The sequence below is a fragment of the Ctenopharyngodon idella genome, chromosome 10, assembly GCF_019924925.1.
Source record: "Ctenopharyngodon idella isolate HZGC_01 chromosome 10, HZGC01, whole genome shotgun sequence".
Taxonomy (NCBI): domain Eukaryota; kingdom Metazoa; phylum Chordata; class Actinopteri; order Cypriniformes; family Xenocyprididae; genus Ctenopharyngodon; species Ctenopharyngodon idella.
This window is the reverse complement of record NC_067229.1, coordinates 42,480,118-42,494,972: the sequence shown is the minus strand read 5'-3', so window position 1 is coordinate 42,494,972 and position 14,855 is coordinate 42,480,118. Positions and strand designations below refer to the sequence as shown.

Here is a 14,855-nt window from a genome sequence, read left to right as displayed (position 1 = left end):
CTTTTAGGTGGTACTTATCACGCTGATGTATGTTCAAGTGTTCGTTTTTCCAGTAAGTTTGGTTTTAGTTATTTGATGCTATAAAAATGGGGTGTAATGTCATGATTGACAGCTGTGCTTGCGATTGAGTCTGCGGGAGTGGGAGTGGGGGTGGGACCTTGATACCGTTGCTCCACCTCAGGATCACTACTGTGCACATTCTGGCTCTAAATGACGTAATCGGCAAGGACCATTTCTGGGATATTTTGGCTTAATTTTTCTACAGTGAAAGGGAGTGGAGACGCGTTGTACATCTTTTTTACAATCTATGCTAGTGGCGTATAAACATCACACTTTAGCTTTTAAGTAACAAATCTGATTCAAACCAGGGCAGTTTGTATCAATCATGTTCTCACTGAAATAAAATATTATATTTTTTTTATATATATATATATATATATACACACCAAGAAAGATGATTAGTTTACTCACAAGTACATGGTCTGTCAGTTCTTCTGGTCCACTTTCTTTTGCGGCAAGCTTTTTTCCCCTCTCTCTGTCTTTTTTAGTCTCAGTCATCTCATCCCGACAGCGAGGTGACCTCTGACCCTTGCCCTCCACCTGACCCTGAGCAGGACGACTCCGCCTCTCCGCCCGCACCTCAGCGGGTGGTGGAGGTGGCCATTCCTAATGTAGGAACCTTCGTCATTCAGTCGAAGGAGGGAGGTTATGATGATGAGGTAGAGTTCTTGGAGGCGTTTGGTCATGAGAGTGCAGCCCTAAAAATCCCAGCATCCCTTTCACAACGTGCTCTGGCTTGCCAAACCCATTTCAGATTATCATTATTTGCAGTTTACTCCCACAGGACTGCCAAACCACTAATGTAGGCCCCTGTAAAATGTTACAGAATAGGAAATATCCTTCCATTTTGCTTGATTTTTGTCCTTCGTGAAGCATGTAGCACAAGCTTCAGATCATTGTGCTGTTTATTTTCACTTTAATTTAACGTCTGCACAGCTGACTATGGTGTTCGTAGCTGATTTAAAGAAGCAAAAGACACACTAACCTGCATGATGCTCCTGTTTTGTATGTTTAATCATCCTCAAGTGCTGTGGGCATGATATCGAATTAGCTTTTCTGTACCAAGCTAATTTGTTTACTTTAATGGGTTGGCTCAAGTTCGTTCGCTGGTGGCTGAGCTGTGGTGTGATTGGCATGCGGACTGCCCAATGAGAGTTTTGGAGGTGTGGCCGGTGTAGTAATATCCTTCCCTCCTTGGGCAGGCAATGATGACCCCAAACATGCAGGGTGTCATAATGGCCATTGGCAAATCCAGGAGTGTTTATGACAAGTGTGGGCCTGAAGCAGCGTTCTTCAAGGTACATGACCTGCTGCATGCCACACCCCCTGTGCATCTCATTAGCTCTTTGACCACACCCCCTCCCCCTGAGCATCTCATTATCTTTGTGAGCTCACTTTTTACACCACAGGCTATGAAAAAACCCTCTGCATCCTGTTTTAATATACAAATGAGGTTCTTTATTGTGTATATTACTCATTGTCCAGTGTAGATAGAGAAGTGTGTGTAGTTCTGCTAATGAGGTTATCTGGGTGATGCTGACACAAGATTGGATCGATACCAGTACTGGAAGCTTGTGTCAACACTGATGAAATTACACTAGTGCTGTCGATACATAATTCAGTGTCAGTTATTCATTATTAATTTATTATTATCTAGGTGATTAGCATGCAGTTCTGTTTAAGGAGAAACATAAAGTAATTTGTAAGATGATTTGTATTTGTTGGGTTTAGCAATTAATTTGTAATTAATGATTAAATTAAAATATTTATGTAATATTTATATATATACTAAATAATTTTATATATTTACTAAACAAATAATTTTTATATAATTTTTTATTTATATTATTTAAAGGGGCTATATGTAGAATTATTTTATATATTTACTAAACAAAAAAATGTATTTATATTATTTAAAGGGGCTTTATGTAGAATTGTTATTAGCAACACCAGTGGGCGTTAAGTGAACTGCAGCCAGCAACTTACTAGAGACTGAGTGTGATTTGTTCTTCGCTTGGAAGTAAAAAGAAGTTCCCTTTGCAGCGATATACTTTTAATGAACATCCAGATGCCGTCGATAAATATGTGCTCCATGCTTTCCTCTCAATAGCAAAATAAAAACACAACAAAAATGACAGTGGTGAGAAAACAGCAGTTAATAAAGCATCTGATCATAGCAACATGTGAACAGATGAGCTAAATAAAATTACACAGTTATGATTATAAAGTGTATTTGAGACCATAGACTATATAGATCTGACTATGTGAGACTACAGTTTAAATGAATCCCTTTTCATTGCATGATACATTGACATTATACAGAAAGCATTCATTTCATCTGTCATTGAATGGAAGAGGGGCTCTCCGGAGCGCGCGTAAACGTCACGTCCTTTTGAATTTCCTGGCAAAAGCGTCCTGGGTCCTTCATATAAAAATCAGTCTACAGGTTTTCATTGTCAACCTAGGAAGTCGGGGAAGGTCTCGATTTTAAATTTCGTTACAAGTTGTTCACACATTGGCAATAATTAAATAAATATATGAAAATTCTTACATATAGCGTCTTTAATAATTCATATGTTAATTGATAAATATTATAACAAATATTTATAATACGTGTAGCAACTTCCCTCACACATAAATTTGGTAAATGCTAAAAAATATATATTTAATGAATCTCATGTCATTGCATTATGCTTCATGTCACACTGCGCCGTTTGGGAACGGTACCGAAATTTTTCAAAATTATGATCTTGAGGTACTGCAGTACGTTTTTGCTATAGTATACTGTGCAGTCCTACGGTCACCATCTGCTGTCAGCTAACTGTAATTGCTGCTGTGTGTTGAGAAGAGTTTTTGTTTTATAAACATCAGTTTTGTTATCTTAGGCAGTGCAGTATTGTGTACTTCAGACAACATAGCAAAATAAAGTGAGTACTAGTTAAAATCTGTGCATTTAATTCCATTAAATCATTTAAGTGGTAAGTGAAAGTTTTTTTTTTTAATTATTATTGGCAGATCTCTATTGGCCTCTGTTGTTTTGTGTCTTCACTGATGTCCAGCTGTGTATTTTCACTCTGCACGCAGGCTGTTATTTCTACAGCTAAAGATGTTTGGGCCACATACATTACAGTCACATGCGCTAAATCAGTCGCTATTTTTTTTTTATCTTCTTGTCTCGATGGAAAGATTGAATTAATTTCATGCTCATTTTCATTTTGTTTTAACACTTTCTTTCTAAATAAACATGCACATCTATCTCTGCACATCTCAAACTCTCGTTTTATTTCTTTCCTGCTTTCTCTCTCGGCTTCTTTCTCACTGTAACAGGCAATGAAAGTAGAGTACACTCGTTTACTGAGGTTCGCTCAGGAGGACACGCCCCCTGAGAGAGACTACCGGCTGCAGCACGTCATTGTTTACTTCATACACAACCAGGCGCCCAAGAAGATCCTGGAGAGAACTTTGCTGATGCAATTCGCAGACAGAAACCTTGGCTTTGATGAGAGGTATGAGTTATATGAACCATCTCTCTACGAACTGCAAAGAATCTCTTTAAAATACAAGCAAGTGCCAAATAAAATGACTGCTTTTTTTGATTGCTTAATTTAACACAGTAGCTGGGTAACTCTTAGAGAGAAGTTTATTTTATTAAATTTAAGTTAAGTTGTTGCTTGATTCCACATTAAATCATATGGATTGTATATACTTGACACAATGTTTCCAGTTTTCATTTTATTTAATTTAAATTTAATTTACTTACCCCCATGTCATTCAAGATGTTTATATCTTTCTTTCTTCAGTTGAAAAGAAGTTAAGGTTTTTGAGGAAAACATTCCAGAATTTTTCTCCATATTGGGGACTTCAACAGGGACCAACAGGTTGAAGGTCCAAATTGCAGTTTCAATGCAGCTTCAAATGGCTCTACATGATCCCAGCTGAGGAATAAGGGTTTTATCTAGCGAAACGATCGGCCATTTTCAAAAAAAAAAATTTATATACTTTTAACCACAAATGCTCATCTTGCACTGTTCTGCCATTCGCCACGCTTTATGTAATCATGTTGGAAAGGTCACGTGTGACGTAAAAAGTACTGCAGTAGGGCGAAAAACTCCATCTCATTTTCTCCTCAAACTCCTTATTTTCTCCTCCTTTTTTTGTCATTTTTGCCATTCTCCCCGTCAAGTACGGCTGTACCCGGTGACCCCCGCACGGCCATTGTGCTCGTAATATAATCATCAGTCCTGGAATAGGGAATTTGACTTAAGGTATGTTCCAAATGGGATATATCGCTCTCCGAAGGGCACTTTGGAGTGAAAACAATCATGGCCGCTATATTGAAGGGTCATTTCAAACCGAAGTGCTCTAAACTGGCCACTTCAAAGGATTGAAGGATTTCGAAGGGTACAACTGATTGACACTTCGGGCCCCCATAATCCTTTGCACAGGGAAGTTGTTTTGCATCACAGAATGGGTACAGTTTGATTTTACTTATAAATGTATGTAGTATTTTTCTATACTACTGTAATATTTATACAGTTAGATTTGGTACATTATTATGGTCAAAACGACATTGTACTTGAACAAAAATACTTTACAGCTCCCTTTATCAGTCCATTCAAATGTTTCAAATACATAGACACGATATACAATATGGTGCAATAAACCAAAAATAAAGAAATAAATAAACTAACGTTAAACAAAAGGCGCAGCCTTGCACAATCTACTCATCGTTCAGAACGTGTTTTTTGGGGGGTCAACCAGCGTACAAAATGTGCGATGAAGGCGTCTCCTTGATTGTACACACTGGATCGGTACTTTCGCCTACGTCACGCGTGACCTTTCCAACATGGTTACATAATGCGTGGCGCATTGCAGAGCAGTGAAAGACGAGCATTTGTGATTTTAAAATTTTTTTTACATACCAAATATAATATGTAGAGTCCTTTGAAGCTGCACTGAAACTGCAGTTTGAACCTTCAACCCGTTGGTAGCTGTTGAAGTCCACTATATGGAGAAAAATCCTGGACTTCTTTTTGTCTGAAGAAAGACATAAACATCTTGGATGACATGGGGGTGAGTAAATTATAAGGAAATGTTAATTCTGAAGTGAACTAATCCTTTATTGGAAGTTAATAAAATCTGAAAAAGTCATGGACATTTAAGTGAATGCACTTTTTTTTTTTCTTTTTTTCTTTTAGTTATGCTCAGCTCTAAAATATTTTTCTCTTCAATCTTTATAAAATGTGTTAAATACAGTAATCATACAAAAATCCTGGAAATTCATTGGTCAAAAGATGTGTGTTACAAAAATTACTTTTCCCTATGTTTTTATTCTGTTCAAAGTAAGACAATAAGTACATTGATATTTTGTGCAAAAAGTAATTTAAATATTTAAATACTTTTGGTGCCACTGTATTTCTAACAAGTTTGGCTCTGAAATGCATTGTAACTTCACTTATTAACAGTGATTGTATTCTACAGCTAGTTGAGCATCACATCGACAAATATGAAAGACAAGCATTAGCCACACACAATGCCGTAGCTTGACAGAACCGCCTCACTGATAACTGATTGATTTTAGAAGAAGGGAAGCCTATTCCAAAGGCCAGTTCCATCTCAAACCTCCCAGACTGACACAGAGAGTGATTATCAGCTCGTCACAGCAGTCGCTGCTGTTTCTGATCATTGTGTTACCAAACAGCTTCCTGTCTGCACGCCCGAAAGGCTTTTGTCTCGCTACACAGTCTTGTGTCTCCAGAGCAGACTGCACGCTCCGGTGAGGAACGTGATCCATATTCATAAGCAAATTGATTTCTTTCTCCTCTATTTTGAGCGAGGTAATTAGATTGATGTGAGCGCGGCCCCAGATGCGACGCTATCTTTCCATTTTGTTTTGGGTAATAAAGTATGATTCATGGGCAGAGGACGCAGCTCGTTCCTGAGAGCATCTCATGAGTCACGCCTGAGCTCTAATGTGGCGGCCCTGTTCTTCCCTGCAGGTGTAAGAGCATCATGAAGGTGGCACGTGCTAAACTGGAACTCATTAAACCTGACGAGGTGAACATGGAGGAATATGAGGTGAGTGAAATGTTTCTTAATCAGGGTTGGGCTCTGTTTGAAATTGAATTGTGAGTGCTAAGTCAGTTTCTGAATTAAATTGAACTGAGGTGGTAAAACAGGACACAAAATCATCTAATTTAAATGATGTACTTATGTTGTGTCACACAACTTGTTGGACTAATGATTCTTTAATAATAAGTCATTTGTGTGACTATGTTGAATTTCTTTAAGATTGCAATTTAGTCATTTCCTCTTCCTGTTGTTCCAATTAAAATTTCAGTTCTGCTTCCTGTGGGGTGTAGCCAGCTCATTTAAATGTTGTTAGAATTTTTTCCTTTTTTTTTTGGACACAGATGTGGCATCGGGATTACAGGAATTTCCGTGAGACGACAGTGTTCCTGTTGATCGGCCTAGAATTATTCCTAAAGAAAAGGTGACGCTTTAGTCATTCACTTCTTGACTTTTCTTTTAATGTAAATTGTCTATGAAAACAATCGGAACAAAGAGCCCTTGCCAGAGACCTTTTCTATAATATCTCCACTAGATGGCAGCATATTCTGTCTTATCAACTTTATCTTGCCACAAAACAGTACTTGCTTCAAGAAACATTTAGCATGTAACCTTTTACTTATTTCGTTACATTTTATTATGATTGCAAATGTATTATTTTATAAATATTTCAATTACAATTCCATATTGTGCAGTATTAAGATGCTCTTTTCACTCTTTACTGCAGTTACGTGGAAGCGTTGCTGTACCTGATCTACGCCTATCAGTACAACAAAGAGCTCCTGGCGAAAGGGCCGTACAGAGGTCATGATGAGGAACTGATTGCTCATTACCGCAGAGAATGCCTGCTAGTGAGTAAATTAACCACCACCTCTTAACCCGCATCTATGTCCGGATCAAACTGTGCTTCCTAAAAGCTCCAAAACTGCCTTCAGATCAGTCTAAAACACAACGATGCACACGCTTTCCTGTAAACATTGTTTCTAACGCCAGTGACTGGAACAAGTCTGGTTAGCTTTTCAGTTCAGAGTGCATTAACCGCAATAGTTTGCATATGTGTGGTTTTGCAAATAGAATTATGAATAAACATTTTATCTTTCAAGTCTAAAATGCTGTTTTCATTTCCTGTCAAACTTTCGATTAGGGGAAAGTTTTTCGTACTTTTATGGCATTTGGATTCACTTAAGAATTAAAAGTTGAAGCTTGTAATAAAAGTTTGCTTTGACTTTGCCTTTCACTGCCATTCTCCCCGTCAAGTACGGCTGTACCCGGTGACCCCCGCACGGCCATTGTGCTCGTAATATAATCATCAGTCCTGGAATAGGAAGCATACTGCGCTCAGTGTGTAAACACATTAGCGGGAAGCACGTCGCTGTCCTTGTTTCACCTTTTGCGAGCGCTGCAGAGGCCTTGACTTCATCTCAAGCTGTGCTGTTTACCCTCTGCTCGCTTTAATTGAAAATACTGCTAACATTGACATAGCTAATGTACTGCGATGCTTCCCCCCCCCCGTATTCTAGCTAGTTGCTAATTCCAGCAGTATGGCGAAAGGGGTTAGAGAGTTTACCCACCGTGTAGTTTAAGAGCGTTTAATTGCAGTGGCAAAGAACAAAAGCTTTTTACATCAATAAAAACAGTCTGGGATGTGGAGGATGTTTTTGTCGAAGGGACAAGGGTTTGCGGACTGTGTATTGATTTTTTATTTTTTTTTTTCTCCATTTTGTGTGTCCCGCAGAAGTTGAATGAGCACGCGGCCGCCCTGTTTGAAACAGGTGAGGAGACGGAGGTGAACTCGGGCCTGAGCATCATGAACGAGCTGGTTGTGGCCTGTATTCCACTACTGCTAGTGGATGAGATGGAGGAGAAAGACATGGTGGCTGTGGAAGACATGAGGAACCGATGGTGCTCATACCTGGGACAGGAAATGGAGCGTAAGTCTTCAGAGTGGGATTGTTTGGAATCTCACGAATTAACTAGATTCCTGGGGGTCACAATCGAATCGATTTTCAATTTTTAATCAAATTTCAAATTAATATAGTAACTATTTAGACTACTTAAAAGACTATTTATGTCTTTCATTTTTGGATAATAACGTTCGATCTGAGTCTCAATTTTTTTCTAACCTTATTAAATGTATGCATAATCTTTAATGTTAAATTCTTACATTTAATCAATAAATTCAATTAGAGTAATAAGACTATAGTGCTGCTGACAAATCTAATGAAACTAGTATTAAAAAGCAAAATTTGGCATGGAAGCTGCACCTGATGTGGCATTTATAGACCTTATGTAGCCCCGCCCCTTTTCAGCGCTGCGCTCGTTGTCTTTGGACATCTGGTTTGTATTTACGCAGCGATCTTACGTATTTATGAATCTCGTGCCACAAGATCTCGCGAGATTAAAATGTGACAGGATTTCTCATCGAGGTGAAAAGCTGTCTCGCGAAATTGCCGTGACGGAGTTTGAGGGTGAAATTAGGATAGAATATGCCACCGCTATGTTCACATTATGCATCCACTGTCATTTTGTTTTTTATAGAAATAAAAACCATTCAGTTCAGTTGGATAGCGGTCGCTTCAATCTCATCCAGCTCATCCAACACAAGCTGCAGCACTGTATGTAGTGCAGCAGGAATTAGAGTTCACTAATCATGTGACAAGAGTAAGTGATGAGAGCCTAAGCGTCTGATAAATGTCTTATCTTGTAGAATGCGCGCTCAGCACCACCGTGCGAAAGCAAAAGTAAAACGCGAACGCGCATTCAAACACGATTTCAGTACCCTGCATTTTGAAATGCAGCTCAGAGTTGGCATAAATGCATTTACACTGCAATTACAATTGTGTAAATAATTCTAAGAGATTTTTAAAATGACATTTTGAATACTAAAATATGAAATCATTTAAAAAATGAAATATTTTATATATGAAACTAAAACCACCAGTAGATGTTTGCAATTTCCTGTTTTAATGAGTGAGTCATTGAAACATTCACCAAGTTGATTCATTCGAAATGATGCAAGTTACTGTCTTTATAAATGGATCATTGAATCATTCACTCAAACAAATCGTCCAAAAACATTTATGAACGAAGCCCAGTGTGTGGATCAGAGACATTCAACGGTTCTGCTCTGGCTTTGTTTGAAACTATTTTCAGTGGCATTCTAACTTCCTTCTAACAGGCTCCATCACACAGTGAAAACATTCACTCAAGCTGTGTTTTTATAAGGCGTGCACTCTATAAACGGATGCTGGACTGTGGTGGACAACATTATTAACTAACATTTACATAATCAAATTTTTAAATTTGAGAATCAACTCAAATTGGTAGAAGGTAGAAAAGTGATTTTCCTCCCTACCCCTAGCAAGTACACCTTACAGATACTGTATGAGCTTTTTATGTGCCACACACACTCAAACTTTCGTCCTTTTCTTCACCAGCTAATCTGCAGGAGAAGCTCACTGACTTCCTGCCCAAGCTGCTCGACTGCTCGACCGAGATCAAAAGCTTTCACGACCCGCCCAAACTCCCCTCGTACTCCACGCTGGAGCTGTGCGAGCGTTACGGTCGGGTCATGACGTCACTCACCCTGAGCCGGACCCCTGCAGACGGCAGATGAGCTGCTCAGACTTCATCTCTTCTCCACTAACACATGCCTTCCTTAAAGCAGGGCTTTCCCAAACCTACCGACCTTTCCTTTCTCTTTTGCTGCTAGAGATTTTAACTTTATCCTTATTGGTATTATTAATATTATTTTGAGGATTCTGTTATATTTTAAAGCTAATGCAACTGCAAGGACGGTGTGAAACTGAGCAGAGACAAAGAGGTATAGTTCACACAAAAATAAAAGTTTGGTCATCATTTACTCACTTCATGTTGTTCAAAACCTGTATGAAAAGGAGATATGTAGCAGAATGTTGAAGTGGATGGGGACCAGACTTAACCGTGGTCACCATTTACGTTAATTATATTGAAAACAAGAAAGTCATACGGGTTCTGAATGACATCAGAAATAATGGTAAACTTTCATTTTTGAGTGAACTATCTTTTCAAAGCAGTTCTTTAGACATTGGTGCATGCAGCTTTAGCTTTGTGAAACGAGGTTGAGGATTCATTTCAATATTTCGTTTTATTTTAGTTTTATTCCCCCACCCATCATCCCTTTCACATCAGAAGCAGATCAACCTGCCACGCCGCCCTCAGTCTGTTACAGTGTTACTGCATTGTTTGGTTTTGTTTTTCTAAGGACAGTGAGACAAAAAGCTGGAGGTTCTCGGACGGGTCTGTGGACCTGACAACTGGGACTTTAACACAAGTTTTAAGTGCTGTGGTTGGCAGCCATGGGACATACTGTGGCTTGTTAATACATTGAGAGAATAAAGTTTTATTTATGGCTCTTTTAGGCCAAATACATATTTTTTTAAATGTTCCTAATCTTTATTGAACTTCGCATTGATGAAATGAAACTGTGCTGTGCTACTTTGGGTATCTCAAAGAGAACAGAGTATGTTTTGCCCATGGACTCGGATAGATTTGACTGCACCTGAATCCTTTTTAGACTTTTCCTGAGTTTGTTTTACCATAAAGTTTCATAGCTACAGAAAAAAGCCAGGTATTGAGTAAAAAGGCACAAACACTATTGCTATCCCAAAGAAAACCAATAAGAACACAGTACTACGCTAAAGTACACAGTACTATACTGTACTACAGTTCATCGCTGTGCATTCGTAGTATAATGCGCAGAGTGAACATGCTTTGTTGCATTGTTTCAAGATAGCTTTAAGGGGGATTTGATGCCAAGCATCAACTAGAACTAAAAGTTTAGCGTTCACACTGGTGGAAAACTCCTGGATGGATGCACTCAGCATTACCATTGTACATACTTACACCTTTATGTTTGTGTCAAAGAGTGTGCTTTTCTTTTTTTTTTCTTCCTTTTTTTGATCAGAGCAGCTTGTTCAGTGCATATGACTTTAAAGGCTATTAAACAAAGCTGACACAAATAAACAAACCAAAACTCAATGTAAATGCATGATTCTCTGATTTTATCCACAAGTGAGTGATTTGGGGGAGGGGCGTATACAGTGACTTCACGCCTGCAAATGCCTGTTTAATGTCTTTTCATAGCTATTATTCTTATTCTGGACAACATGGTACAATACATTTGAACAAAATGGGTAAAATTCTGAGAAGTCATCATTAAAACCTAAGAGCAACAGGCTTTCTAGGAACTGTTTTAGGGTGCTTTCACACTTTGTTCGATTGCCTGGTCCGAACCCGAGTTCGATTGCTACCCCCTTTCTGCCAGAACTGTGTGTGCACCCAGTGACCCACTTTAGAAATAAGGTCAGTGATGGAGAGATGCGGAGCAGTCATGTATCACGAGGCTAGCCAAAGACCTGCTTGTTATACAGAAAGGAACGACTGGAATGACTGAAGGCACTAAATACGATTTCTCCTAAAATATGTGGATTGACAGCATACAGTAATCTATTACCCAATTCCAGGCTTAAAAACCTGGTTACTTCATGAAGGTAAGACCAAATAATATGTTAGGATCAAGTTGCATTCTTTTTTTTTAGTATTTGTAATTTGGCGATGCTTTTTATTTTATTCAGGGAAAAACTAAATAATAATAAAAATACATAAACCCTTATTTCGATAAACTCCTACAGCGAGAATATTCAGAGCTCATATAATTTCGTGATAAAAACATTTTTGTGTTTGTATCGTGTTGTAGAATAATGGAGACGTTGCGCGTGACGTCAGTTTGGCGCGAATCGGCGCTCGCGGCACGTTATGACGCCTCTGAGCTCGCGTCAGTCTTATATTTTTATATTATTTTAACGATGTTTGTTGTTTTGTTGCAACAAAACCGTTTTTTTTTTTATCCTTTCTAGATAATATTTAGTCCACACAAGGAACAGTTCTGCCCTGACATGCACATGAATTATACAAGTAGGTAATGACTGACATTTGTCGTTTGTTTACAACACATCAAATTAACAACCCTGACAACTTAAATACTTAACGGAATTATATCATTTAAAGTCCAGGCATTCACAAATATGAATATATATATATCACAAAAACATGTTATATAATTGTCATTCGGTGTTTAAAGACATCAATAAAGTCTATTTGCTGCTGTCCTAGGATGCTAACGACACTTGAAGACTCGTTAATCTGTCACTCAGGAGAAGCTGGTAAGTTTGGTACCAAATGTTGGTTTGTAGTTATTGATAAACTTAAAAATATTTTATCATTTTTTTTTCTTACAATAGCTTACTGCTAACAGGATTGATTGGATGAATATTTTATCATATTTGTCTTACTACATATATTAGTTCATATTTGTCATATTTGTGGAATTAATACAAAAAATAGATCTAGACATGAGACTATATGAATGTGCATTAACTGTGAAGCTTTATATAATGTAACAATATTAATATAATTCATTAATCATTCATAAAAGTGTATCATTTTTTTTTACAGCAACCATACAAAACGTATAAATTGATGCTTATTTTTCCCCCTTATAAGTTTTGCAGTTTTGCTTAATGCCATTTTAGGAATAGATTAATCCAGGGCCTTAACCATCATCCATATTCCCCCAGTAGCATTCATAATAGTGGTCGACCAATATGGGTTCAGTAGTTGATTCTTCAATTATTAAATTTGTTCACTGCTGATCCTGAATATTTGCGTTCAACCTTGGATTAGTCTTCAAAATGAATTTCCTGCAGAGTTGGTTTACTGAGACCATGTTAATCTGTGAAGGGATTTATCTGCTTATGTCTCATTATCTAACCACGTTCAGACAACCGGAACTGTTGCTTACCTTGTAATTGAGTTTTTGTCCGCTCGTCTTTCTTCTTCACTTCAATGAATCATTGCTTTCTGATGCCTTAGGGGGCTTTTTTTTATTAGTTTGTCTTCAAAAGGTCAGGCGGTGTATCTGTTAAACATGACTTGTCCCAACTGTTGACTGTCACACTCCGCTGATAACAGCCTGCCCGTTTCCATGGTAATATTTCATTGTCTGACTGTCTAGACACCCGGTGACACCTGACACGTTGAGCCCGGGGGTCGCGGTTGGCCGTGCGAGTCAAAAATCGAAGGCTCAGCTGCCCTCTGCGTCTGTTGTAGGTCCACAGAGACATTAGCAAATACATTGCAAAATGCAGGGGCCTGTGTAAATCACTGCTTCTTTTAATAATGTAAGGCCATTTGTCATCATTTTACTGAATGACGTGGTTGTTCTTTTGTGTTTGAATAGATTTTTTTTTGTTTGTTGTAAGTTTTCTTTTGTACTTTTGTCATTTTTATTAGGTTTTTTAATTAAATTTCTGTATAGCTTTAATTCATTTTTAGTTTGGTTTTATTTTTAGTCATTTTAGTTTTTTTAAACTTAAATTTATTTCTTCGGAGCCACGAACATGACATGCTAGAAAAATAAATAAATTGTGCGCACGATTTACTAATTCGTTCCCTCTATTTACCAAACCGTGTGCATGCTTTATAAATCGAGGGAGCAAAATAGTAAATTGTGCGCACGTTTTAGTAAATCGAGGGAACGAATTAGTAAATCGTGCACACGTACTATTTTTTTCCTGCATGTCATGTCCGGGGTTCTGTATATTTCAGTTAGATGCCAATGCAACATTTTTAAGCTTAAAGTAGGGCTGCATGATTAATCGAAGTTAAATCGCACACAATTTGGCAGTTGCTAATTTTTTTATGCGCAGCTTGTCAGTTAAGTATGCCTAAATGCTGCTCCATCTGAAAGCCAGAGTGCGCTCTCGCATAAAGACATAAAAAAGATAACACGTGTCTTTTCAGGAAATCCCTATGGGCATCACACTATCGCTGTAGCTGAATAAACAGAAGATTGAAACGCTTTGATTGTTTAAACATGACTAATAAACACACGACTACAAAAATATATCGTTTATCTGAGTTCTTCAAGCCTTCTCGTGGTAATTTCGTGATAATGAAGTATATTTATAATGCAATGCTAATCGACATAGCCTTTATCACTGTATAGAATACTATGAAATAATATGTTGTGTTCCTTATTCTGTGTAAGAAGTCACATCATCTCACAGAAGGATGTTATTTCAAACACTCATCTGACGTTATGAAGTGAGTTTGGAGTAAAAACATGTTATTAAATGCTGTCTTTTGTTGGACAAGGGGTTCATAAATGCTTCTCATGTTTGGAAAGATATTTGACGCATGTTGCTTTTTCAAATGCACGTTATAAGCGTCTTGCAGTGTTTTCAGATGGAGCAGCATGTACTACTGATCACAGAGCCGGGCTTCTCCAACAAGCTGCGCATAAACAAAATAATCACACTAAGCCAAGCGGTTTAAGTGCAATTTCAGTTTAAAGGGATAGTTCACCCAAAAATTATCCCATGATTTACTTATCTTCAAGCTATCCTAGGTGTATATGTCAGACGAACACAATTGGAGATATATTTAAAAAATATCCTGGCCCTAATAAGCTTTATAATGGTAGTGAACAGGGGGCCTGTTTTTTTGAAAAATGCATCCATCCGTCATAAATATAATCCACACGACTCCAGGGGGTTAATAAAGGCCTTCTGAAGCAAAGCAATGGGTTTTTGTAATAAAATATTCATATTTAAAATTTTATTATGTATAATAACTGGCTTCTGCCAGACATATACACCTAGGATGGCTTGAGGGTGAGTAAATCA

At 37.9% G+C, this 14,855-nt stretch overlaps 1 protein-coding gene and 1 long non-coding RNA gene across 4 annotated transcripts in view; both read left to right on the top strand.

Moving 5' to 3' along the window:
- Positions 1–11,148, top strand: part of usp25 (ubiquitin specific peptidase 25) — a 29,008-nt gene extending 17,860 nt beyond the window's left edge. The window contains exons 19-26 of one of the 3 annotated variants that reach the window (XM_051908211.1): positions 549–719; positions 1,263–1,358; positions 3,388–3,566; positions 6,060–6,138; positions 6,474–6,553; positions 6,857–6,980; positions 7,865–8,060; positions 9,567–11,148. In XM_051908211.1, coding sequence (XP_051764171.1) covers positions 549–719; positions 1,263–1,358; positions 3,388–3,566; positions 6,060–6,138; positions 6,474–6,553; positions 6,857–6,980; positions 7,865–8,060; positions 9,567–9,745 — 1,104 coding nt within the window. In that variant the 3' untranslated portion in view covers positions 9,746–11,148. The remainder of the gene's footprint in view (positions 1–548; positions 720–1,262; positions 1,359–3,387; positions 3,567–6,059; positions 6,139–6,473; positions 6,554–6,856; positions 6,981–7,864; positions 8,061–9,566) is intronic. The other 2 variants (XM_051908212.1, XM_051908213.1) reach the window with 2 other exon arrangements.
- Positions 11,149–11,667: 519 nt separating this feature from the next.
- Positions 11,668–14,855, top strand: part of LOC127520257 (uncharacterized) — a 70,676-nt gene continuing 67,488 nt past the window's right edge. Inside the window, exons 1-3 of the long non-coding RNA XR_007932076.1 lie at positions 11,668–11,944; positions 12,027–12,088; positions 12,283–12,332. This is a non-coding gene — a long non-coding RNA (uncharacterized LOC127520257). The remainder of the gene's footprint in view (positions 11,945–12,026; positions 12,089–12,282; positions 12,333–14,855) is intronic.